The sequence below is a fragment of the Calonectris borealis genome, chromosome 1 (genome assembly GCF_964195595.1).
Source record: "Calonectris borealis chromosome 1, bCalBor7.hap1.2, whole genome shotgun sequence".
Classification (NCBI taxonomy): Eukaryota; Metazoa; Chordata; class Aves; order Procellariiformes; family Procellariidae; genus Calonectris; species Calonectris borealis.
Window position 1 is genome coordinate 119,909,590 of NC_134312.1, and position 27,488 is coordinate 119,937,077.

Sequence of the window (27,488 nt, forward strand, 5' to 3'; positions counted from 1 at the left end):
TAATGACTCATCTCAAATGTTGTTTTTGTGCATTCTGATAAGCACTAGACGGGATGACTAACAGACTACATGCAACACCTAGACAACGTGAGCAATTCAGTGTTTGCTTAAACCATATTAGATACTGATAACAGATATAGGCACTGCACCTGCTCCATTGTAAAAAAAAAAAAAAAAAAAAAAAAGAAAAAAAAGAAAGGAAGAAAAGAAACCAGGACAGATGCAGCAACTGCTGCTTATGTTTGTATAAAGCGAATTTATCTTGTCAGTGTTCCAGAGAACGTATGTTGTGGCTGTTATAAAGCTTCCCTCTCTTGTAGAAATTACTAATTTGACATTATGCCCCTGGGGAAGTAAAAGCAAAAAGACAGCCAACTTGGCTAAGATGGAGCAGTGCTTCACAGAGAAGATATCTATGAATCAAAGACAGGCAGTCTTCCAAGTCTACCAATGTATGCACCAGTGGACACAACAATGTATACATCCACTTACGGCTAAAGCTGGCGTTGCCTTTCCTTTTCCAACTTCTGTGAGATTGGGGTTAAATCCCTTGAGATAGGAAGGCCTGAACAGTCTTCCAATAGAAGAGCAGGTCAATAAATGCAATACAGGTCTTGCATAGATGTTATTTTAGTCAAGGCCACTCAATAGATGATTTTTTGCTCTGGACGCTTCAACACGGAGTGGGATGAATGATCCTGACTACAGTGGTCTACGCCTGAATTTTTGCTTAGGTGAAGAAAGAGGCCAGCAACTCCTCCCTCACTCTCAGTACTGAAAAATGCATGTCCTGTAGGTCCCAACATGTAGCACCTGCCAGGCTCTGAATGAATTTCAAAATATTGTGTAAACAGAGATATTCTTCTTATTCACTGACCACAATGAGACTCACCGCTGCTCTTTATGTAAGGATGTGTATATGCGCTTAGCATGCAGTAAGAGGGACACATAGATGAAATCATCGTATTTTCTTGCCAGAAAGAAACAAGCGATTAGATATGACTCTGTGCTCACTTTCTGTGCCACAAGTTCTGCCACCACCCAGCGCTTGGCTTGTACTGCTCGCTACACAAACATAAGTCAGTGAGATAAAAAAGCGAACTGGGAATTTGCTCTGGAAAGTAAGGGATGAGAAAGAAGCAGGATGAGAATAATAAAGAAGGTAATAGAAAACATAAAAGATGAACAAATTCTATTATGCTGGGGCTTGGGCAGGAGTATAAGTCAGTATGAAAAAAAAATCTTATGTCGTCGTTCCAAAATATACCCGGTGCTCACACAGACAGTCCCCACTTACAGAAGTACAAGAGCAGCAGCAACAAGCAAGGCTTCCTAGCAATGGGCTCTCCCATTCTGTGGTGTAAACATCATTATCAATACACCTAGGGCTAATGTAAATTTTTAAATAGCTTGTGACAACAAGTGACAACTTGCCAAGTGCTAGCATGCAACTTTTACAGCCACAGCAGAATGATGCAAAACTCCCATATTTTTTGGTGATGGGGGAGGAGAAGAGGGGAACCGTACCCATCACAAGATGAAGTACTGCCCTTACTGATAAGAGAAGCATGCCGCTGCCCACATAAGTAGGGAGAGCAAATGTGGTGACGAAGGGCACATCACAGTGATTAGTGAGTTGAACAGGAGAATCGTCAGCCTGTACACAAGCAAGGTATTTCTTAAATGAAGCCAGCAGTACATGAAATGCAGAGAATAAAAGAAAAAGCTCTGTTGCTAAAGGAAGCTCAAGTGTACTTTTTTGAACAGAGTCATCCAAAAGCAATTATTAAACTCTGCTGTTTCTGAATACACTTGGCCTTAAAATATTAACATGTGCTTTTTATTTTGTGCCTCAGACTGCATGAAATGAATTAAATACACCCAAAATCGTATGAGCAATCTCTTAAGCACTAGCTAGTTTAACGACTACTCTTCTGCTTTAGTATGAAAGGTAAAGGCTTGGGTTTTTCAATCATATGAGGCATCATCCTACAGTTCATGTGTTAGGCATCTCTCCTGTCCGCTGGCAATATTATTTGAGGCAAGCTTGTAACATTTTCACTTAATTAAAAAATCAGAAGCATAAGGACTTCAAATTTTTATATGTTACGGAGCTGGCAGTTTACTTAATTTCCTTCAGTTTTATGAAGGTGAAATGTAGCGCTTTATGGGCAAAATGTAGCAATTTCTGTTACTGCTCAAACATGCTGACAGAACTTTGACATAGTATTTTTTCCTCTGCAGTAATTATTGATGTTGGTTTGCATGTGCTCAGAATAATGACACACACATGAATAACTTGCTATACTTTGTGACTCACTGAGATGCCTTCGCAGAAATGATCTTGGTCACACTTTGTGCACCAAACACCATGGGGAGAACTTTTTGGTGGGGACGGTCAGCGGTGTTTTATTTTAACAGCGAAGAATATAAGTCTGACTGAAAGGTGGTTTGATACCCCCCTTTCCCCAACCCTGTACAAATATTGTGGTTTAGTTGTGTTTGAAAGGCGGAGTCAATGAGTTCCATCCTTTGTTTCAATCATAATAGCGTCTTGTTTGAAGTTGCTATTTCAAACCAAGATAGCTGGGCCTTTATTTTTCAAAGATGTTATTTCCCGAGACCCTTTACCCTGTGATCTTATAGATGGTCACTACTGGAGCTTCATTGTTAATTGTCTTTTAGGGGCACAAATATACAGCCTTTTCTTTCAAATTCAGGATGACTCTGTTTATTTACGTTACTGCACACAAATGAACAAGGAGGCATCCCCCGGTACTGCAGGGATGCGAGGAGGGATGGGAGTATCAGCCATACTGCACCCCTGAGCACCCACCAGACACCCGTGGGGCTCCCCCGGGAAGGGCTGCTCCAGCCCAGCACAGCCACGCCGCTCCCCACGGCGGCAGCAGCAGCAGCAGCAGGAGGAGGAGGAGGGACACGTGCGCCCCAAACATACTTGGGCAGAGGAGCTGAGCCAACATGCAGATGAGTGTACAACGCATACTTTGACAGCACGACAGGGTTTTCACTCCTGTGTGTCCTCTCCCGTGGCGCAAGAGAAATTCTGGAGGCGTAAGTCATAGCTGCTCCGGAGCGCTGGCTGCAATGCAGCTCTTCCACATACCTGCTGCCTCGCATTCCCTCTCTATGCTTTAAACCTCTACATTTTTAGGATCTTATTCCCCCTCCTTCATGGTCCCAGTGAGAATATGGTGTGCAGACACTGAGTGAAGCCCTTCCTGGGGATGCCCTGACCATCAGCTGCTGCTCTTCTCCTCCTCCCCGTCTTTGCCAATGAACTCACAAATCAGCATTGCAGCTGCTCAAATCAGAAATATGGGGCCAAATTAGCCCCTCAGACAACCATCCACTGCTTTCAGTGCAAAATGTCATGTACTTACATCCTTAAAAAAAATCTAACAAGTTCCTTTACCTTAATTCACTACAAGGTAACTCTCCAGCATATTTCTGAGACACCATTGCAGAGAAAGGCAATTAAAAAAACAGAAACAACCCCTTAGCACTCACTTGCAGAATGGGTCCTCTTTCAAACAAGAAATTTATGAGCAAGAAGGACTGAAAAAAGTCTTATCTATCTGGACTACCACAGAATCCCAGTACAATGACTTTGCAGCAATTTGTTCTTTAGTCTTTATTCCTTTTCTCTCCTTTTCCCTTTCTAGCCACTTCATTCTGAGTACCACAGCTAGTTCTCCCTGACTCCTGCAAAAAACAGAAAGCACCAGTAGGTCAGCAACAACAACAACAAAAAATCTCAAAAGTTTGCAGCACGGTGCTGATACCATGATTATTCTTGGTAACTCCCCCTTTTGTCTCTATGGCTGACAATATGCCAACACACGCACGCATAAAAGCACAGGTGAAAGCTAAAGAAATTGTGAGGAGGATGGCCAATTCCTAAAACAGAACAAAACACACAGGTACACTACAGAAGCAAAGCAAAACCAAACCTATTTTTTCTTTGACTCTCTAGCTTAAAGATGTTACATTTTGAAAACGAGCAGTGCAGAGGAATCACAAAACTATAGAGTAACTGGGGCTGGAGAGGAGCGCTGCAGGTCTCTATTCCAATCTTCTGCTGGGGTTGCGCGGGGCTTCAGCCAGTCAAGTTCAGAGACTCTCCACGGATGAAGCTTTCACTCGCATTGGGAACATTTATTTCCAAATATCCAATTGGCATTTCCCCTGCTGCAACTGTGCACCTCTGGAAGAACCTGGCTCTTTCTTTGCTATAACCTCCCATTAAGTAGTTGAAAATAGCAATGAGATTCCCCATTAGCCTGCTCTTCTCCAAGCTAACGAAACCCAGCTCCCTCAGCCCCTCCTCATATATCATGTGCCCCAGCCCACTAAGCACGTACCACTTCTAATGGAGCAATAGTGTATTTGTACATTAATAATAAGTATTATTTAATGAAATGAAATACTCTTGTGTAAGAAGAATTACTTTAAAAATAAGACATTTTAATAGAGAAAAATATGTCCAGGTTAATAATTTTGCTCTGGATCCCAGAATATTAATTTAGCAAGCAATAAATAACCCCTAGCCTTTTGTCTTATCTTTTTGAAAGATGTTTCCCCTATATAAAGGGTGGCAGAATTGTTTTTGCCAGTGTTAAAATTAAAATTGCTATGCAGCTGACATATAGTTTTTAATGGTTTCCCTTAGGATTATAACAGATGTTGCCTTATTAGATGAGGATTCTCCTGAAGTAAGAAATGTCATTGGCATAATCAAGACACTTCTTTCAGTCTCTCAAAGTAGACTGTCACAATTTGCCTGGTAACGTTTGACCCTAAGGAATGAAATGTATCCCACTATTCTAAGGAGAAAGTTTTCTGAAGAGTTTGAAAGAAATACTAGAGAATCTTACTCCGGGGTAACAAGCTGCATGTTGAGCTTTTCCTGCAGCCAGAAATAGCTAGAAAATATAGAAGGAGGGAGCCCTGACACCTGCACCAGCAACAACCAGAGAAACTATGGCTTTTTAATGGCAAAAATAATCACAACTTAGGCACATGGTAAAGGGTCAGTTGAAATCTGGTGAGGAACCGAGAAGTAGCAGTTATTGGGCTCCTATTACAAGAGAAGTTACAACCATATGACACAAGTGTTAATTTGAAATGGGAGTTAGTTTAAATAAAGCAAGGTGTAATAGCAAGCTTAAAGAACAGCTTTTTAAGTGCAATTTAGGTCCCTGGTGTTCACTGAAAATCTAAAGAAGTCGAGGGTGGAAGGAACAAGAATCTGTGGCTCCAGCTTATTTTCTCCTTACAGCTCGGTGATTTACCGCTACCAAGGACTGCATCTGTAACCTGTGAGGTGGGTGCTGCAGGTGGCAGGCTGCCGTGCGAGTCCCCTGGGAACCCACAGGAGGACGGCTGCCGAACGGACATGACACACCATGGCTTCTTCCCGACCGGAGCACGCAGCGTGATGGCTGGCACACAGACAGGTCTCAGAGCAAGACACCGTCAGGACACCGCTCCAAGACGCAGCCAGGCCGGGGAGCTGGGAAGCACGCGCGGATTCCCCCAGCTGGGTGCACCCGCAGTGTTTAACACCACATAAAAGAAGTCAGTCGTAGGTAATGTGGCAAGAGTCAGGAAAGTTAGGTGGCTCCAACGAGCACAGAGCGGAGTATGAGAAGCAATCCATGCCTCCTGTCTGCCTGTCCACCGAGTCTCTCCAACCCCTCGGGGGGAAGTCACTTTGACAAAATAAATTTAACAAGAAGTTACTTTATATTTTGGTGGCATAGAGCTCCTTGTCCAGGGCTACCATATTTTTTCAGGTCTGAGGAACGCTGACTCTGTTTTACTGACTGTGGCGCTCGGATCTGCAATTCACAGGATGAAACTGTCGGTACAGCTTTTACACTGTATCTAGTTTATATTAAGAACTCCCCAAAATAATTGTAGAAGATGGAACATGACATAATTGCTGAATTTCCACAGTAGCAAGTGCCATAGTTTACTTATGAAAATAGACTATTTATACAGCTACTTGGATTTTATGGGTTAATTCTCCTAATCTTATCTATCTCGAGGACAGGTATTAACTAAAAATAAGCATGGAAAACGTCCAGCATGAATTATCTCCTGCATAGCCAGGGGAAAAAAAAATCTGTCTCTCTGAATGAGCTAAAATTGCCCTTTCCTCTCCCCACGCCCAGCAGCACCAGGCAGGGAGGAGGTGTCGGGGCCGGGGGAACGGCCCGGCCGTGGGGCAGCCCCCGCGGGCCGAGGGAGACTCGGCCGGTGCCGGCAGCGCCGTAGCGACGACAACAACAACCGGGTCCGCGGCGGCGAGAGGGGCCGGGCTTGCGGGGAGGCGGGCCCCGCCGCCGCCGCCACCTCCCCCCGCCCGCTGAAGAGCGCCTGCGAGGGCGGGCGGCGCGGCACAGCACGGCACGGCGCGGCGCGGCTGGGCACGACACGGGCCGGCGGCAGCAGCAGCGACTCGGCCGGCAGCGCCCACGCACCCGCCGCCGGGCACCCGCCTTCCCTCCCTCCTCCCGCCCCCCTTCCTCCTCCTCCGGGACTCTCCGCTGGGATCAGCCCGCCGCCGCCGCTGCTGCTGCTGTTGTTGTTGGCCGGCTCTGCCACATCGAGGATATTTTGGCTCCCGGAGAGGCAGCGGCGCCTCTTTTTTTGGACTCTGTGCGTGGTGCCGGTGCCGCCGCCGCCGGGGAGGGACACAGAGGAGCGGGCGAGCGCCGGGCTCGGGGGCCAGGTGAGGCGGGGGCGGCCGCGGGGAGGGGGGCGGCTCGCCGGCACGCACAGACCCGCTTCGCGCCGCTCCGCCACCTGGGGCTCTCGGCGGCCGCCCGGGGAAGCCGGGCATCGCCCCCGGCCCCCCGCGGGCGGAGGCGCGGCCGGACCCCCTGAGCCACCTCCCGCGGGGGCGATGGCGGGAGCCGCGGCCGGGGCCGGGCAGATCCCGCGGGCGAAGGGGGCGGCGGCGGCCGGTGCCCGCCCGGGAGGGGACCCCGCGGGGCGAAGCCCGGAGGCGGGAGGGAGGCGGTTCAAAGCGGCGGCGGACGGGGATGCCTTGTGGAGGCGGCTGCGCGCCCGGGAGGAGAGGGTTAATGGGCAGCGCGCACTCTGGATTTGGTTAGCACTTTAAAGGGACTTAGAAAATGTTGGGCTGTATGATCTCCCCATCTAACTTTTATGTGGGCGAGCGTGTCGTATGTGTGAAAAGTCGTGCCAGCTCTCGGCTACTCTCTCATCAGTACTCGGGGAGCCCAGGAGTTGCACGGGGGATCAGGGCTCCTAAGGCAGGCGGTTGTCTCTTAACCTATTGGTACGAAATTTTTTTGTCTGAAATATTTGCCATTTAAAAGCAAAACAACAGCCAGACACTCCCTCCCCCCAACCCGCCTCCCCCCCAACAAATACCACCAACCAAAAAACCCCAACAAAAACCCAGTGGAGATACGTTGTGGACACGAGCGTGGTTTAGTTCTCTGTGTGGATGATTCCCAGCTGAATCCAGCTGTGGGCAAGCACCTGGCTATTGCTGAAAAGAAGTTGATCAGAATTCAGGAGTATTAGTTAATAAGTGCCTGATCCTGTTGACCCTGTTCTGCTTCACCCACTCAGCTATGCGGGGGTGTTGAAGAAGGTGTCCTGCCAGTTAAACCAATTATAGCTGGCAAATAGCAGTCATCAGCATTAGTGGAGGAGTTGCAAGTGAGGCCCAGTCACACCGTGCCGTGCCGTAGTGTCTTTTCTGAACTTAAACAGCAGCTTTCTAAGTCCAGCAGAAAGCCAGCTTTAACCCTTTCTGTCATGAAAAGCCAGACTGCCTTTTCAGCTCCGCTTGTCTTGCGATACCTTTGTAAAGGTTTCAGATCTCAGGGTTGGAAACTTGTACTGCTGATGGGGAGATAGCTGATGTACGACCAGCAAAGGCTATAGAAATTCATAACAACATGAGTGATTTGGTTGGAGGAAGAAAACTGGAGTGTTACAAAACATGCTAAAGATCTTCATGTGTTACTAGACCGGAGCTCGATGTCTGGTTTTTCATAAGCTGTGTAGTGCACAGGCAAGGCCACGGAACAAACGAGCAGCCTTGCATAGAGAAACAGGGACTTGGGTTAATGAGCAATACCATGTAATGAAGACTTCGTATAAACCTTTTGTCTTAGGACCCTAAACATTTCTAAAGAAACAAAAAAAAACCCAGGAAGGAGAGAATCCCAGTCCTTTTAGTCGATGGGGAGGTTGCTAACAGGATTCGTGTAGAGGCCGGGATTGCATCTGAAAGTGTCAGAAATCTTATTTGTAGACCTTACGGGGGGTCAGATCTAAACTTACTGAAAATATGTATAATGTTTTCATAAACACTTTCTGATTGGTAGGGCTTACAGCTAGTTATCCCTAGACACCAGAGCAGATTTCAAAGTCAAAACAAAGGGTGTTAGCAATTGCCATATACTTTTTTAAAAGCGCAGCCGAATGCAAGGATAAACAGTCGTTTAAACTGTGGCAAATTTAATGAAAAGATTAGGATGCTTGCTGCGTGAGACTCATGCTGTGTAAAATTCTTTGCTGCTCAATGAGATGTGTAATTTAGATCAAATATTTGTACATGCTATTTGAGGTAAAAACCATCATTCAGTAGATTGCACTTTTGGGTAACATTAATGAAGTGTAAGTTGAATATTCCTTTCGTAGTCAGTTGATGTGTTTTATTTCAATGATAAGCCTACATCTGATAACAGTGAAGTTGAAATGGGCCTTTCAGGTTAAGGACTCTGGATTTTTAAGTGATCAGCTATATAAGAGGATGAAAGGGTTCCTTGTCTTTGGCTGTTGAATGTTTTTATTTTCCTCTTTGCTTATATGGACGGCTTTTGAATGTGTTGTCATTTTAACAGGCTGGGCTTATTTTGTTAAGCTCCTAATTTGCTGTCTTTTTTCTGCGTTTAAGATTGTCTTTTGATTTAACACAATTTTGATTGTGTTAACATGGCTAATGAGAGAACTTGCTTCTAATAAGTGATCACAGTTTTGTGGGAATATTAATAGTGTCCTATATGACTATTTAAATACAAATGCACGTTTTCAGACAGTTTCTGTGGAGCAAGAGAATTTAGCCCAATGTTGTGAAAAAGGAGAAGGAAAATTGTTGAGAGACAACTTGCTGCAGTGTAGTCTGATAAGGTGTCGTTCACTGACACCTGAATTACAGCATCACAATAAACCTGAACAATGGCCATAAAACTGGCTTTATTCCTTATGTTTGATCTCTCCCATAGGTCGGTACAAGGATATGAATCTTATCACTCTTTTCCTTAAGTGATATATAGGAGAACAAGTTATACAGGCCTCACACAACCCTGTTCCTGGTAATACAGACAATATGATACAGCTTTGACTTCAATAGCATGAACATATTGATAACGGCCCCATTATCAACTGTTTAAAAAGGGTATTTTACTGCATAAACCCTTTTCGATTAAAATTTAGGCCCTCTAAAGCTTTATAAATATGCTAATCCCGTGTTTACAAAATGTGCAAGATAAAATGGTTTGGAGATGCTTTGCCTAGCAAAGGAAGCAGGTTGCTAATAGCGGGTATTGGCTTCAATGATTATTCATAAAAGGGTGAAAGGGGTGAATGTTAGGACATGAAGGTGTATCGTGGTGAGTGCTCTGTCACTTCTCTTCCTTCCTTTGAAAGCCAAAGTCCCAAATGAATCATGGGTTGTGAGCAGGAATATAGTAACCAAAAATAAACAAAACTGAATGTTTAAGATAATAGGTGCAAGTTGGAAAATATCCTAAAGCGATAGATAATAGGTGGACAAAGGACTTCTGTAGGCTGATACACTGGGTATCAGAAGCCAACTATCCTCTTGTTCACTCATTTCATAAAACTTCAACACCAGTGATGGCTGTGAAATGTCTTCCAGTTAAAAAGCTGCTTAAGCAAGATGGGAATTGTGCCCTGTGTGGTCGGGATGCGAGCAGTGAGAAGGAAAGCTTTCCCTGTATCTCATTCCGAGAGCTGTTCTGTAATCTGTACTGAAGCAGTGAGATACATCTTTTAACATGCTTGCTTCCTCGGTAGTGACGTTTTTCATGTGACCTCTCTCGTTTTTCAGATGAGTGATTTTGGGATCAGGAACATGGATCAAGTAGCTCCTGTGTCTAACATGTACAGAGGAATGCTCAAGGTGAGTACTCTTGAGCTGTCACCTTCTAAACTCAACTGGGGCATCTCCCAGTTAATGCATTAATTGTGTTCTTATTAATGCTAGCACAGGAATTGTATAACCATGCCAAGGTGAACATAGATATTCAGGTTTTAATTGCTTGCTTGTAACCTCTAATCTTCTTCTAGAGTATTCCCACTGAGTTCAGTAGAGATGTGAAAAGCAGAACTGAAATAAGAAGATGTAAATATTGCACCCCCAACCCTTTCCCCCAAGGAGGCTCCCTCCCTCCATCCCCCAAATCCTAAGAATTTGAAAATAAGAGAGGAGCTGAGCTCAAATTCATTGGAGTTGGTGGAACTTTTGCCTAAGTAAGGGTTACAGGATTGGCAATAGGGATGGTCTTTATATCTTTAACTTGATGAGACTGGCAGAGGCTGTTCTGATATGGCTGGTTAGGTCTGATTCATTCGAGGGCATTGTATGAAAAAAAAGTAGGTTATTCACTTACTACATGCAACTATGTGAAATGGAAGTCCATTGTAAGAAACCAAAGGTAGTTATTAAGTATATTTTATCTTTAGATAGACGGTATCTGTTATCTTGTTTTGAAAGGAACTTTCAAACCAAGGACAAATGAGAAGCAGACTGTGAAGGCTCAGTCTTTAAGGGCTTCCCTCCTCCCATTCGTGCAAGTTGCTTTTTAATCCTAGTATCAATTTTTTACACAGCATTGATTAACGTAAACCAAATAAAGATTAGGAAGACACTTTCTGCTCTCGTTAACTTTGAGGAATGTCCATGTTTTGAAGAATCAGTTAGTGAGACTCTGGTATGCTAACTTCTCTGATGTTTTATGTCCCCTCTTAGCTTTCTCTCCTGCCCACAACAACAACAAAATCCACAAGAGATCCCCCAACTTAACAGCTGTGTGCTCTGTAACACAGTGGTTGTTCTAAGCAGTTACTCAGTATTCAGTTGTCATATAATGAAGTCAAAATAGAGACCTGTATTCTACTGTTTTGTAGCTGTTCATACTTCTTTTTATTTTGTTCTGTAATAATTACTCTTACATATGTTGAAAAGACAAATAAAATGGTTGCGTAACTGATAGGGCAAGCAGCATTTATTCCACATTGGCTTTTTCCCCTTTTACTACTACTAAATCAAGAACCTGCTTAAACATTAATTTTCTCCTTTTTGAAATATGAAACTAGCACAGTATAGATTTTACTCATTCACATGCCACAGCATTTTTTCCAGTGACTCAGGATAAGGGTCAGCTATTTACACAAAACGCAGGAGTTTCCAGATTGTGTTGAAAGAACTTGCCCTTTCTTTTAGGTACTAGCGATGAGTCAGTGCTTTTATCTAGTAATGTATAAAGAATCTTTTACTAGCAGATTTGGCAATTGTTATTAACTTGTTTCATTCAGATGTGAGCCTTTTCACGGCTTGGCTTTGACTCTAGTTGTGGGAGGTACCTGAACCAACCCCACACAATTTGTCTCTGCTGGCCGATGCTCAGTGGAGATATCTGAACCCAGTTAACCGAGGCATGATATTGTTTACTTCTTTTTATTCTTTACTTTCTTCTGTGGAGTGTATGCTTTCATAACATATGTACTAGGATGCATTGCAGCTTGTTATAGAATACAACTAAAAATTATGGTTCCTTGTTTCTTACTAGGGTTAATGTAATTTGGGGAGATTGGGGAGGGGGATGACACAGAGCACATAAAAGGCACCTGGTGCAAAAAGATTCCAAGCCACTTGAAACTTTGTGACATAAAAAGGGAAGTTAGTTAGGGAATGTGAGGAAATATTAATACTCATTTGCTATTTCAGAAACATGGTTCAGGTTGCTTTTGCATCGCATGTGAATACTGCCCTGAAAAATCTTTGCCTTGTCCTCAGCTAAATCCTCTACCTTGGCATAAGCTGGCAGACCAGTGGATGCCTAAAACAAATACGCATTTGCAAGCTGCCTTTGTCTCCAGCTCCCTGAACTGCAATAGCTGCCATGAGCACGCTGTAGCTTTCCAGAGCAGTGTTCTATCCTCAGGTCCTTCTAAAAATCTCAGTGGCAACTTTTATCCGTCCGTGCCTCTAGATATTACAGATACAGTTTCCTTGTGACTAACAGGCAAGTTGCATAAGTTGTTTTTAAAGTCATTTCCTTCTCTGTTAACATTCCCTCTGCCCCCCCCGAAGACTAATGTGGCTGGGGGGGGATCTAGTAAAAGTACCAGTATTTCTAGCGTACGCAACTGACACAAGGCAAGTTTGAAAGAAGTTAGTTTTTCAAAATATAACAGTATTTATTGAATGTTGCCAATATATCAGTAGAATCCACTTTTATCTGGAACATTTTTATCAGCCCTGTTTATTCCTTTCTGTATAATGAAACTGGCAGTGTTTCACCGAGCATCTGAGCAGTTGAAAGACTGCAAAATATGGTAGCTGGCAAATCCAGTAACGCAGAAGTATAAAAGTCACAGCAAAGGAGTAACATCTTTCCTCAAGTCCTGTAAAGCTGGCTGTGTAGCTTCAAGTGATGTGGTTCAGATTAATTTTTTCTTTTTTAAAAAAGAAAAAAAAAGCTGCATAAATCTACTGTGGGTCTTGCACTGGCAGTTGTTTTTCCATAGTTTACTGATTCTGCCTCTGCCATCAAGTACTCATCAAGTGGATAGTCAATTTAAAGGGTTAAGGAAATAAGGATTTCTTTAAAATACACCTGGAAATAGATATACCTATCTATCTATACACACACACGTGCATTCTCTGTTGTTAGAAGCCTCAATTACAGGAAAACTAAGAATATCCTTACCTGGCTTTACTGAAACCTGAAGAACGTGCCACCTACCTAGCACTGTGGTCTGAATGTTAGTTGTTTTGTATTCACGTACAAGAAGCTATGTTGTCATTATGTTTATATTTCAAAAGCACAAGTTAGCTGATTCAAGACAGTGGTTGTGCATGATCTCCAAATCTAGGAAACCTAACCCAGCCACTTCCTAGCAGTGAAGTTGACAGTGCTGTAGCAAAATGCTCACATTGTTTTTTATTTATTCTGTTGCTTTGCAGCGTCAACCAGCATTCGACAACTTTGATAGCTCAAACTCTCTCTTTGCTGGATATTTTTTCTCACTAAATGAAGATCAAACGCTTCAAGAAGTGCCAACAGGATTTGATTCTACATCTTATGGTAACTCTTCACTTTGTTCCTTAGTCCAGTCAGCAGATCAGAAAGAAATTTGTGGGGTCTAACTAACATTTCATGGCTATACTCTTACAAGTGCAACATGGATTTCCCTAAAAAGAGGTGTTTTAGTACACAGACTTCTGTGTACATGCTTGATTTTATCCATGTGAGTTTTTCTGTGGATAGTTGTTGCTCTCTGTACTGAAAAGGAATGGGAAGTGGGATTCAGTAGCCTAGTAAACTGGCTGGCTGTGGAAGAAGCAGAGCTAAGAGAGTTTAAACATTTTACAAAAAAAAAGTTTTATGTGTATGTAAACTTGCAACATCTCAACCATAATTAAAATGCAAGTATTCTGCAAGCTCTTTTCTTGACCCTCTGGTATTAAATCCCAGTATGTTTTACTCCATACTGTAAAAAACAGGGGTGGGAATGTTTACAGATCTTTTCTTTTTTTCTTTCTTTTTTTTTTTTTGGGTGTAGGACAGTACCTACCAAGAGTTCTCTACAGATCCTTGCCTAAAATCTCTGACAAAACAGGGAGTTTTGTCCAAAATGTAGATATTTTACCTGATGCTGCCTTTATCTCCCCTTAGGGAAGGGAAAAAAAAACCCTCAAACCTCTGAAAACCACCAGTCCTTTGTTCTAATGTGATTCTAATCAGTCACCCTCTCTGGTCCGCAAAGCAAGTCCTAGCAGATATTGAGGATGGGTGTGGTAAAAACAGAAGTTAAGCACGGGCTGGTAATGAGCCCCACTTGCTGGGTCAAGTGGAGCCTGTAGATAGTCTAGGAGAACAAGAAGAGCCGCACAGCTTCGTGAACTGACTTGGTGTCTGCCAAGTTCATCACCTTTATATACCCTGCCACCGTTACACGCCTCTAACGCAGCAGAGCTCCTTCAAATGCAACCTGTGTGTGAGTTCTCAGAGGCTCTCAAATGTTCAGGGTTGCAGTAGCGAGTTGGTTGTCTTCAAATTACCCCTATCTTAATGACACCAATCACAAACAAAATACCTGTGAAAGGTTTCCTGATCTGAAACACGTGTGGTTGGCTTTCTTCAACTTAAAAGTTCTTTCAGAGTAAGATGAGGCATCTTCTGGTGAAAATTGCCCAATAAGAAAGGCTGAGTGGAAGCCAAATTTGTCCTTGAAATCTACTAGCAAATTTAAAAATGGGTTAAAAAGATTAGTAATTTATACTAGCATAGGATGACGCTGACTTCACATTTTGTTGCATTATTTAGGCACTGGGTACCAGCTTGTTACCAGTCACGCTTGTTTGGTTCAGATGATAGAATAATCTGTCGCACCAGGTACTTGAGTGATTGAGAGATGCATGGGAAGGTCTGAAATACAGTCCTTTGGAAAGCAGTGTTAGATAGTGCAAGCTGGTTCTTCACAGCTTTTCAGTTACTTAGCTCTCAAACTAAATGAAGACTGTCTGGAGTTATAAGGAAGTCTGAGGTCAAACTATAGGTGACAAAATAGCAATAATCAGTCTCATATTTCCTTTTAAAAAAAAAAAGTAATAGCAAAATTTCCCTGCAACAAAGGCACTTCATGTAACTACCAAGAGTAAATGAGGATCTATATCACAGAAAGCTGCAAAGCTTTAATCTAGCGTGGTGCAATTTTACCAAACCAGTGGCACAGAGATTTTAGTGTTGATGTATTAAGTCAAAGACTTAATGTATCAGAAAATGGATCTATGCTGTTTGTTTCTTTTTTTAAAATACCTAGTTTCTAGCATCCTTTTCTTATTCTTCAAACAGCGCAGCAAAAACCTGTCACTCCTTTCACTGGCCTAAAAGTTAATGTATCTTCTTTTTCCCCTCCACCCCTTTTCTTTCTTGTAGAGTCGAACAACTGTGAATTGCCTCTGTTAACCCCGTGCAGTAAGGCTGTGATGAGTCAGGCCTTGAAAGATACTTTCAGTGGTTTCACAAAGGAACAGTGTCGGCTGGGTATCCCAAATAGTAAGTGTTTTCTATTTATAAGCTCTTTTTTTTTTCTAATGCTAAGGAGGAGGCTGAATAGCGGCTCTTTCAAAAGGGAAAGAATGATGTCAGTAGGAAATACAAGAATGGATCCTATGTGAATCTGGCACAACTTGACTTGGAAAGACCAGACTTGCTGGTATTAAAAATGGGTGCATGGAGAGCTCATGCTTTGGCAGCATAAGAGAGAATCAAGTAAGCTGAGGACATCTCTGATTACAAGTGAATGCAGAAGGGAAATAGAGGACTGGGTTTTTTGTGTTGTTTTTTTTTTTTTTTTTTAAATTCAAGAATACATTCATTCTGAATTCATTCAGAACTAAGTAACTTGGGTAAACACATTTTTTCATTCACTGCCTTCTAATGAAGATTATTTGACAAAGGTCAGGAATTATCTCTGAGTGCTGGATACTTTCTGTCTTGCAGATCCCTGGCTGTGGACTGAACAGCAAGTTTGCCAGTGGCTTTCCTGGGCTACCAACGAGTTTAGCTTGGCAAACGTGAACTTCCATCAGTTTCTTATGAGCGGCCAAGACTTGTGTAACCTGGGCAAGGAGCGTTTCCTAGAACTGGCACCTGACTATGTGGGTGATATTCTGTGGGAACACCTGGAACAGATGATAAAAGGTAGTTACAGAGCCAGAAAGAGCTTTTGTTTTAAGGCTCTTTTAACAGAAACAGAAATGGGACTCTTTCAACACTTGTTTCACTATGAAGGACTTCTATTACGTATGAAAACTCAAAATGAACTTTAAAACTTGGTTAATAAAAGCATAATCAGAACTGTTAATACAGCCTTGGTACACAAAGCACAGATGAAGGTATCTGCAGAAATCATTCTGTGTTTGGGCTGAGTACCTATTGCGGTCAGGTTTTATTTGGCATAATCATTGAAATAAATGAGATTAGGATAAGGCTACTGTAATACCTCATTTAAAAAAAATTAAGTAGGAGTTGGACAAAATTTGTTCACTTATTACAAGTTTTCGGTTTTGTTCCTTTAATGTAGTGTTTTGAGGTAATTCAGTGAATGAATGTAAAGAAGTCAAAGACACCTAGAGGTGTCTTAGGTGAACACTAATGGTGTTGCTAAAACCCTACATGCAGTGCCCTGTGAGTTCCATTGGGTTTGGAGTGTAACATTCAGTAGTTGCATACATTAAGGACTTGGACCTTAAAACACACTGCAATTATAGTTGTTTCTAAATTTTATGTTAAAATTCAATTGATGTGATGGTTTTCAAGCCTATTGGAAGTTGGTTAGGTTTTTTGGTGTGTTTTTTTTCAAGAGAGAGAATGCAATGCAGTGCGTTAGTAAAATTTATGTGAGTGATGACCCCAAAATACTCAAGAGAGTCAGAAGCTTTTCATGGCATATAGGTCAGATCTTTAAAACTATAAAACCAAATTTTCTATTTTTTTCTCCTCTCCCCAGACAGCCAAGAGAAGACGCAGGATCAATATGTGGAGAACTCTCATCTCACCTCAGTTCCTCACTGGGTCAATAATAATTCCTTAAGTAAGTATTTTAAGAAATTTGCCATTTTACATCTCGGTTTATTCTAAGCATGTCACAGATCCCAGCTTAAAAACAAAAAAAGGCACCAGAATAGTTACTGTGCTTGAGGAGAACACTTGACTTCAATTGCTACAGCCTTCTTTCCTAGTATTGTTTAATTGTCATCTAATTCATATCGGAAATCTTCTGAAGAGCAAAGGCTTTGAGAAAATAAATTTCCTCTTGGTATGCAAAGCCTACATCTGTGGAGCAGAATGAGCACTCCCACCTCTAGCAAACAGAGTCAAAAACTAACATCACCGGGGAGCAGCAAGAGTTATGTTAGGCCTTTTTGAAGACTGTGGGAGCGTAATAGAGCTTTTGAAAGTGTGTGGGACGCAGTGCAGCTCCCTCATACTGTTTGATGGGTGTTGTATTTCATTCTACCACAGTCAATCTCCAGCTCAACCTTATTACACCATGTAATGATCAGGGCCTTACTCAAAACCACTTAAGCTTCTCCAACTTTTTCTGTAGCCCTGTAGTTTCTTTGAAGAACAAACAATAGACATATTTGTGGTTGGCAAGTTATAGAAGGAGATTTACAGAATCTGATTTGTAGCCCATTAGATGGGGATCTTCTCACTGACTTCAGTAGCCTTTCCAGTAGGTCTGTAGCATCTATCACTCTTAGTCAGATTTTCATGGGAAAATTACTTCTTGGTGGCACAGCTGTAGTGAGGTGCTAGAGGTGTATTAGTCTGTTTAAGGGTCTGCAGGGAAAATCATCTAATTAATTCTTTTATTTCTTTCTTCAGCTGTTAATGTAGATCAGAACTCCTATGGTATGCAAATGCCTGGATACCCTAAAGCCCTCAGTTATCCCAAACCCAGTCTCCTGACTGATGTCTGTCAGACTTCCACAGGACCGAATCTCCTCAATCCAGAGCAAGAGTTTTCATTGTTCCCTAAAACCCAAGCAGATGCTGTTGGTGTGAATTACTGTGCAGTAAATCAAGATTTCCCCAGAAGCAATCTGAACTTGCTGATAGATAATTCTGGTGAGTCATTATCTGCATGATAACCATGGGTCCAAGGCCATATTCTGTATGTCTGTTCCTCCTTTGCCTAATTTATATATACAAGCTAGATTGAGGGGAAGGAAAAAAAACAACTACTTTTCTCTTTTTCATTTTTTTGTTTTGTAAAGGTAAGCTTAGAGAACACGAATCTAGCGACAGTGGTGCAGAAAGTTACGAAAGCTCAGATTCGCTGCTACAGTCCTGGAACAGCCAGTCGTCATTAGTGGATTTACAGCGTGTGCCATCCTATGAGAGTTTCGAAGATGACTGTAGCCAGTCCTTGTGTCTGAGCAAACCTACAATGTCTTTCAAAGACTACATTCAAGAACGAAGTGATCCTGTAGAGCAAGGGAAACCAGTTATACCGGCAGCAATTCTAGCTGGCTTTACTGGTAAGTAGTGAAGCAAAATAGTCGCTCCTCTTCTTATGTAACATCAATATTCTCTATAAACGTGTACCACGGTGATAAAGTTGTGTAGTTTTAAGGTATGCCTTACAACTTAGTCAGAGACCGCTACTCATTAAGAGTTTCAATTTTAAATGTTACTAAAGAATGTCTCATAGGACTATCCATCTAAAGCAAGAACTGGCAGGTACGTCAGAACACGTAAAAATCAAATGCACTTTTTGATCTGTTTGAAAAAGAGGGAAACTTGGACAAAATCTCCCACGCTTGGGAGTTTCTGCAGGTGTTGGCTTGCCTGTTAAGACCTTGTTCCTGTCATCCTTGCTGAAATCATTTTTTCCTCTAGAATGTTTGCCAAGCCAAGGACTGCAGGACAAGCCCTGGAACTTGAAATGCAGCTGATGGGAGGTGGGAGTGAGGGCTAAGGGATCCATATGAAAGGGAAAGATATAGCTTGTGTCAAATCCTGGGTTTCCACGAAAAAGGTGACTTGTTTTAATTTTAACATGTTTTTTAACATGTTTAGGAGCAAATTTGTGTTATAAAGAAAAACCTTAGTTTTCTTTCTGATATTAAAAAAAAAAACTGTAAATCAGGGTAATTACAAGATGTATCCTGTGATATCAGTATGGTCACATACATTGGTTGTAGTAAGAGCTTGCAGAATTGTTAACTGTGGTTTCTCCCCACCCCCTCTCTCTCAACAGGCAGTGGACCTATACAGCTATGGCAATTCCTTCTGGAGTTACTGACTGACAAGTCCTGTCAGTCATTCATTAGTTGGACTGGAGATGGATGGGAGTTTAAGCTTGCTGACCCAGATGAGGTATGTGGCTAATTGAACAAAAAGATGTAGGGTCTGATCTGCCATCCGTGGGCCTAGTCTTGAATATAAAGCATTTACGCGATCAGACACTTGCTGAAATCTCTGCATCTGCAAATGCTTTATTGTACAGTCAGGATTGCTGTGGGATGTTCCCCCCTCTCCTCCCAGCCAGGGATATCAGCATTTGCGTGTAGTTAGGAGAACACGTTGTATAGCTTGAAACTTAAAGGTGGTATACAAAGTTAGTTCTTTTGACAGTGTAATACTGTAGATTAGCTTACTGGATGTAGTTGAATCAACTGGGATTGCACGAAGGCATGGGGAAAATGCACTCTGCATATCGCCTTTCTTTTAGATACACAGCAAATATGGTAGTGCTGCTTTTGAAATATTTTGGGAACTTACAGCTTTAGTGATTAAAAATGAATAGAATGCATTTTCATTATCTGATATTGTTATCAGTAGGAAAGTTACTGTTTTAAGAGATGTGATATGAAGTCGACTGAAGCATTTATTAAAAACAAAAAAAAAAAGAGAGGGGAATCATTAACTCCAAGGAATTTCGTATCATTCAACTTCCAGTTAAAGAACTGTCCCATGCTGCTCAATAGCAAATGAACAGTTAAATGGTCTCTTCTTGAGAGAGGAGACTGTGTTTCCTGTAAAGTTGATCTCCTTAAACGTGTTTTGGCCCATCCACTACAAATAGGTATCCTTTTCACTGATATTTGCTATCAGCTACTTTCTCCTGAAGCTGCTGCTGATAATTGGAGCACGTTCAGTTGCGGGGTCAGTCACCAACTCTTCTCTTATCTGAGTTTGGGGCATCCAAAGCAAATAACATGCTCTGACTGAGAAAGGGTTGTAATAACCGTCTTTATCAGCCGCCGACCAGAAGAACATGACTTGAATAAACCCTTTGCATTCTGCTTTCTCTTCGGACTGACAGGTGGCACGGAGGTGGGGAAGGAGGAAAAACAAGCCAAAAATGAACTATGAGAAGCTCAGCCGAGGCCTACGCTACTATTACGACAAGAACATCATCCACAAGACTTCAGGGAAACGCTACGTGTATCGCTTCGTGTGCGACCTGCAGAACCTGCTGGGGTACACGGCGGAGGAGCTGCATGCGATGCTGGGGGTGCAGCCCGACACGGAGGACTGAGCCCGAGGATGTGATGCTGCCGGGGCGAGGATCACGCGTTGGGACTGTGTCTGGGAACCGTCTGCAGTCAGTTCTTCTGGCTGTTCAGACGGGTGCAACTGTTGGGAAATAAGGACCTTAACCGATTTTTGTAACCAGGGAGAGCTGGAAGGAAGTGGCCTTATTTCATCAGTGGCTTCGGGTGTTGCCATGTCAGGCACTTGAGCAGCATGGAAGTCAGCACAGACCCTAGCTCGGTCGTGAAGACATGGAAATGCTCTCGGGTTAAGCATTTCGACTACCTGTACTGCCGTATAAAGTGTTTTGGCTACTTACACTGCCACATAATAATGGGTTGGCTTTAAAACCAAAGGTTGGATGAGAAACCAGTGATGCAGCAGAACTATTGCTCAGATATTTTAAAATACCATCGTCCTTGCTTACATCTTACATCATGCAATTTATTTAAAAAACAAACAAACTAATTTATTTTAAATGAGCAGTAAGGAGAATCGATATTAGTTTTGTTCTAAAGCATGTTTTATTATTATTATTATTATTATTACTACTCCAGAAATGTGCTGCATAGGTACATAAACACTCTGTGTCCAAAACCAGATGTAGCAACCGTTAAAAAAAAAGACCCTTTAAAGAAGGGAAGGAAAATCATACCATTTCAATATTCAGTTTGTATATATTCTGTGATTCTTTTTAAAACTCTGTAATGTTCCTATTTAACAGATACTGTATAGTGTAAATTAAACTAATTGTATGTGTGTTTTGAAATAGGACGAATGTAAACTTATCAAATGGTTTTTTCATGTTTGTCTAGGATATACAACCTTCTGCAAATATTTAATTGGCCTGAGAGACAACATAAGTGCTCAGTATGCATGCGTATGGTATGCCTATGATATGAAATGGGGGGGGCGGGAAGGGAGGGCTGGCTCAGTATTTTGCCAAGACTGAAGCTGGCAATTCTTTGTGCATTTTGGCATTTTTACAAGAAGCTAATGTTATATTCTGGGACATAAAGGGCCTGTTTGTGGTTTCTTCTGTAACTGAAAATGAAAATATTAATATGGATAAAATTACCTTTTTTTTCCTTTATAAATGGCATATGTTTTTCAACCTCTATGCATGTCCTTTTAAAAAAAAATTTATATACAAGCCTTATTTTTTCAGTTGACTTGTCTCTTCTTCCTGCAGTTTATCCTGTATGATTAAAATATGAATTCTATTTTTGGAAATAACTGTGACTCCTTTTCAAAGATCAGGAGAGATTTATGTAGCAGCTATTTTTACTGCAAAAAAAAAAAAAAGAAAAAAATTCACTGGAAAAATGTACTTTGTAAGAAAGCTTTATTTTTTATCTGAGCTTGATGTACATTTAAATGTGTTGTACAGTGTGAGAGGTTTAAAAATATGAGTCTTTATTAAAACCTCTTGAACAAGAAAATACCGTGTGTGCTTTTTAATTTGGAAAGTTTCAGAGGAGTTCCTTCTTTGTTTATTTGTTGGCTCAACCCTTGTCCATCCTACCACCACCACCCTAAACCTCTACAGGTTTATTAAAAAAAAAAAAAACAAACCAAAAACATCCAAACCAGCCAGATTTACAGGGGTAGGGAGCTTGTTGGAGAAAATTCTGCAAGAGTATGTGGGCTGATGGTCTTGAACCAAGCTAAATGTATACAACCACTCTGTGTTTAGATATAAATTCAAGTTAATGCTTTTCTGCTGTGCCTCTGAGAGAAAACTAGCAGTTCTGCACTGAGTTGTGAATCAGCGGTAAACTGAGGGGTGGATATATGGAAGAACAGAGCATGTTAAGGCTACTTCTGCTTAAACTGTTCCTGATCCTATCGGGTACAAAGCAAGCCCACTGTCCTAACTATCTTTAGCTCGTATGCTTCTCCATCCCTCCACTTTACAGAAAAGCAGAAAATATGGAAACATTTGCTCTTAAGCCTGTATTTAAAAAGTAGAAAATGTAGTACTTCAAAAAAATGGTGCTTCCCCTAGGCGGCTTGATCTGTCTTTCTACCAAACTGCGGCCTTGTCTTGATGTTGCTTTCATTGCAGTCACCCTGGTTTGGCAGCATGTGAAAAATCTGGAGAAAAAAGATGGGGTTTTTTTGAGAATGTGCCTTTCTAAATGGATGGAGCTGAAAGGGTAGGTGTGCGTCTTGCAGACCCTGTCCTTCAGCCTTATTTTTCATCATTCCTGTGAAGGAAAACAAGCCACCCACATCCTTCCTCCCTTCACGTCAGCCACTGCTGCAGACCTAGATGCATCTCAGTGGGTGCTGACCCACAGACTGGTCTCACACTAATGATAAAGAGGATGTAAAGAGAGCTGAGATCCCCTGAGCTGAGACAGAACTTGGCAGAAAGAAAAAGCAACTCAAATCAACAAGCTTTCCTGGGCTTTGGGTAACATGCTTAAAAAGGTAGTGCTACATTTTACCAACTTAAATGTCCTGCCTTTGAGCTGTGATCCTAACGAGGGGAGATACCTTATTTTGCAGGAAATAACGTATGGTCTGTCACAATTAATGTGTTTTTTTCCTGTGTCTTTCTCATGCCTTGGCTGCAGAGCCCTAATCGTCCCCTCAATCTGTACAAGTTTCATTTTCAATCTGTTTTCCCTGAACACAGAACTGTTTCTTCATTTAGACCGAAAGCTTAGTTGCTTCTTGTGTGTGTGATCAGTGTTGGCTTCAACCTAGAGACTAAAGGGAAGTTGATTGTTTTCCTCCCTCAGCAGAAAAAGAAATTTCATGATAGCAGAAGCAACGAAGCACCTCGATACAGGCAACCCGCACTAGTGCCTCTTCCAGAAGCAAAACCTGGTATCCTGCACCGAGTCGGGTCAACGCAGAAGTCCAAGCTGTAACCCAATGTGACCCAGAAGACAATTATTCGAGGGTATTTTGTCGCAGCGCACACAGAAAACACCACTCTGTTTTCTCAGCCACCCAACGTCAAAGAGGCTGTTGAAAGCAGTCTGGCTAAATTCTTCACCTTCTTCAGGACATGCCTCCCTGCCCTTCCAGCTGCCAGCTTTCCTCATGAGACTGCAGTCAAAATAGAGTCTTGCAGTTGGCACCTACCCATGGTTGGCATGTCACCTCTAATAACAAAGTTCGACTTCAAAGCCGCCTTTGCTCTTTTTTTTTTTAATTTTTTAAAAAAAGGTAGAATCCCATCCTAAGTAAAACAACACCTCCGGGTTGGGAAATCTGTGAGCCACAAACACTCGATGTCCAGGAGGCTATTCTGGGAAACATCTGCCTGCTGCACCCCACAGCGGATACACTCGCCTTAGGTCTTAGCTGTCAGCCACCACCAGGTACAGGTTAGGAGCATGAGAAATGGGGCAGATGATGGCTCACTTATCCCAGTACTGTATCTCCACCAGTGGGAGGACGATTGACTAAACCTAGTGACTCTCTGCTGGTCCATTCCCCATGTGATCCCCCAGCACCCCCCACGGTGTTCGGCCTGTTGGCGGGGACACCCTGCCCGTTTCTTTTACGACTGACAAGGACTTCTTGCCTTGGCTGACTTATAAGGAGGCCACTTGGCCACCCTCTACTGACTTGTCCTCAAGCATTGGAGACCAGCACCTTACCCAGGGTCTGAGGTAAGGGTACACCAAGGTTTTGCTCAGCAGCAAACCAAAGCTCTCTTCTCAGTACCCTTTCTCATGGTACCTTACACTTTTTTGGCTTTTTGGCAGTCACTGCACATTGAGACGATGATTTCAGAGAGCTGTCAGCAGCGACTCTGAGATGGTAACTACCATTTCTGAATTTAGCATCACATATACCCTGTTTGGGTTATTTTTCCTTGGGTGTATTACTTTAAATTAACCTACACTGATGCTCATCTGCCACCTTTTTGTCAACTCGCACCATGTTGTGAGGTCCTCCTGGAGTTCTCACCAGCACTGTGGCATTTGACTACTCAAACTACTTAGTATCATCTGCAAACCTGGAAGTTTCACTGTCCTCTCATCAGCCTGGGATTTCTGGCCCTCATCAGAGCCAAGGTGGCTGTTATTATACTAAGGACCAAGAGGGCTGCTGCAGGATTCAGCCCTTCTTCTGTTTTCAGTTCCCAGCTCTTCCACAGGTTTCTGGGTGGCCCCAGGTAAAACACTTCAAGACTGAGCCTCTCTGACAGGGCTGCTGCTATGCTGGTATAAAACTCATTCACTCACCCTTGTGCATGCAACTAGCAGCACCAAGGTGGTGTTCTGCTGTATCTCTTTTGGGCTTTCCCTCTCCACGAGTAGGTTGTGGACCAGCACTCTTGTGATGCAGGACCACATCTGGCGATGAACAAGATCAGCAGCAGCTTGTACTGTATCAAAACACAGCATCTGGCCCTCAAGAGGGTTCAGTAAAGCGCTCTGAAACTACGGTACTCTATAAAATGTCAACCAGACACTGGAACTTCTCATATTTTTGCTAAAAAAGCCTCCTGGAATTGAAAAGGAAGCAAGAACTAAAAAGCAATTTACATGTTCACAGCACTAGTGGAAAGCCTTTTTGATGCCCTCTCCAAGGACGGTCCAAATTTTGACAAAGAATTGGCAAATCTCGGCCATTGCAGTTTATCTTGTGTCTCATGTTTCTCTTTTTTCTCAGTGTGAAGGGGAGCACTAGTTGAACCGTCTGTGTTCACACAGCCATGTGACTGCAGTAGTGCTTCATATGCTAGACATGTGAATGCTCAAAACACTAAAGAAGGAATAAAAGGCGTCCCTGTAAGCAAGAACAAAAAATTCAGCCCAGGATGCACAATCTTTGAGAAAGATACCCAGTATCTCATTTGCAATGTGTGCCATGTGATGTGTAGTCCGGAACCACACAATACGGGAAGTTATTAAAAATAAATAAAATAGGTTGGCCAGTGACAGCATAATTTGCTCTGTGCAAATTGAGATTTTCAAGTGATAAGTCTTGTTTATGAATAGGAGAGTTTTAAGATAATTCTGTGGTTTGGGGAAGAAGCATCAGATCTCACCATTTTTCTTGCTTCTGCCTCTACCTCTCTTGGCATCTAGAATGACATAAATGATGAGCTTAACAAAATATAATGAGTAACAAGTATAACAAGTATAATGAAATCTCTGCACATGCAAAGGGGTATAGTCTTTGGAAGACATTTTTCCCAGATGCTCTCTAGATAGCTAGGAAAATGGCCCAAACTCCCATATAGAAGGTTGCCATGATTTTCTGCATCATGACCTAAAATGAGAGAGCAAATGCAAAAGTCCTGATACAATTCCTCTGAGACCTGCATATCCAAAAACTATTTGTTCATTATTTTCTTTCACTGTGAGCAGAACCACAAAAGAAAACAGGTTTGTCTATGTGCCCAGTGCTTGGGCTGCAGAGGGAAATCCAGAACCCAGAGGGAGGTGGGCAAGCTGAGCTGAAAGCGTGTGGTTTGGAAACGGAGGGAGCCATCACACCGAGTGGTGAATCCCACCCAGGCCACCGCCGCTGTGTACCGGGGCTGGCTAATCCTGCTCTTCCAGCCCTATCCCAGCTACGCGCACACAGGGCCAAAGGCAACACACACTAAAACCTGCAATCCCTCTGGAAAGCTGGTGGCCATACCCTTCCTTTCCGGAAAACCGGGGCTGGACTCGCCCTCCTGAAGCATGGCCAAGGGGGACGGTGGTGGAGAGAGGGCTCCCGCCCTGCTTCATGTACAACTCATTCGCCCGGACAGCGAGGTCTGGGGTGGGATTGCTCTGCCACAGGAGGGTTTCCAGCGCCCGTCTCCCACCTTGGCCCTCTGAGTGAAGTGCAGAAAAGGAGGAAAGGGTTTTCTACGAAATGGTTGCAGGTTAAAACTCAGTCTCAGGTGCAGAGACCAGAATTCCCCCTCTCCTTCAGCTGGATGCCTGATTATTAGGCTAAAGAAACCTGTTCCCACTTGCGCTGCCTCTCTTTGGCCTGATGAATCTTGAATCAATCTTCCTTTTTTTTTTTTTTTCTTTTCTTCTTTTTTTTCCTGACAGAAGGCAAAGAGCAATCTAGCAGATGCAGTTCTTCCATTTAGCTTCCTCCCATTCGCAGGGAGTTTTCGTTTTCTTACAGGGTGCTTTTTGCCCTGCGGAGGAAGAGGAGTTCTTCCAAAAGAAATATAATTCCTCCTACATGCCTTTGAACAGACCTGTTTGTTCGTTTTTTCCCCATCTCGAGTGCCAGCCCCTGGGAGATGCCAAGAACCCACGTCTCTTGCTGAAGTCAGGGCCGGGTCCCAAACCCCCCGCCTCGTGCCCTGCCCGCCCGCAGCCAGCCCTAGCTCGAGCGAGCTCTGCCGCTGGTGAGCCAGCGGGGACAGTTTCTGCGTCAGGATGAATGGGTTTTGAACAGTTTCCCCAATGTCCTGGGCACAACGCTCCTTTTCTTCCTCATCAGGACTTTACGTCTGCTGGCTTCCCAACTTTTTTTTTTTTTCTTTTAAACAAATATAGGCATTGTTGTTTATGCAGGGAAAATTCCACTTTCTCCTAAAGGGGCTTTGCCAGGATCTGAAGGCTCAGGATGTATTTTTTCCACAGGCAGTGCCTTCCAGAATTCACAGATCCCTCCTTCTCTCTTTCATATGCATGAACACTTTTCATTACACATTTTTAAGCAATCTCTAGAATCCCCAGCTAGAGCTCAGCACTGTGATTGAGTCCCCGTCCCATGACTCGTGCTTTGCGAGGAGCAGCGAGAGCCACCAGCGAGGACGGTCCCTGTGCAGTGCTTCCCTTTTCTCTGCCCGCTCCAGCCTTAAGCAGCTCAGAAATGGGGGATTTGGCATTTCCCTTGGAGGAGCCTTGTGCAGACCTTACCTCTACTCAGTTAAATGCTGTTTGGTTTCATGGTGCCTGCTGCTAAGTCACAACCACCAGACTTCTCCAGTGGGTCAGTACGGCAGTGTTGCTGTCGCCTGTATGTTCACCTAACCTTGAAGACCACAGTCCAAAATGACACTTGTTAGTGGTAACCCCATTACTTGGGCAATTTTGGCCATCATCGTGTGACTTTACCCAGGTCAGCTGTGTGCAATGACTCATTAAAAAAAAACCATCAACGGAGACCACAGAGGTCCAT

General features: G+C 43.0%; 1 protein-coding gene across 1 annotated transcript; it reads left to right on the forward strand.

The window, feature by feature from the left end:
- The first annotated feature begins 6,428 nt into the window (after positions 1-6,428).
- On the forward strand, positions 6,429-20,839 carry ETS2 (ETS proto-oncogene 2, transcription factor). Its single transcript, XM_075172689.1, has 10 exons — positions 6,429-6,760; positions 10,145-10,216; positions 13,286-13,406; positions 15,261-15,380; positions 15,828-16,028; positions 16,837-16,920; positions 17,718-17,960; positions 18,110-18,373; positions 19,096-19,214; positions 20,164-20,839. Exons 2-10 carry the CDS (start codon positions 10,145-10,147, stop codon positions 20,377-20,379), a joined length of 1,440 nt encoding a protein of 479 aa, XP_075028790.1. The 5' UTR covers positions 6,429-6,760; the 3' UTR covers positions 20,380-20,839.
- The last annotated feature ends 6,649 nt before the right edge of the window (positions 20,840-27,488 follow it).

Coding starts and splice junctions, on each gene's coding strand:
- ETS2 (XM_075172689.1), top strand. CDS start 10,145: ATGAGTGATTTTGGGATCAGGAACATGGATCAAGTAGCTCCTGTGTCT. Junction 15,381..15,827: donor TCGGCTGGGTATCCCAAATA/GTAAGTGTTTTC, acceptor TCTGTCTTGCAG/ATCCCTGGCTGTGGACTGAA. Junction 16,029..16,836: donor CCTGGAACAGATGATAAAAG/GTAGTTACAGAG, acceptor TCCTCTCCCCAG/ACAGCCAAGAGAAGACGCAG.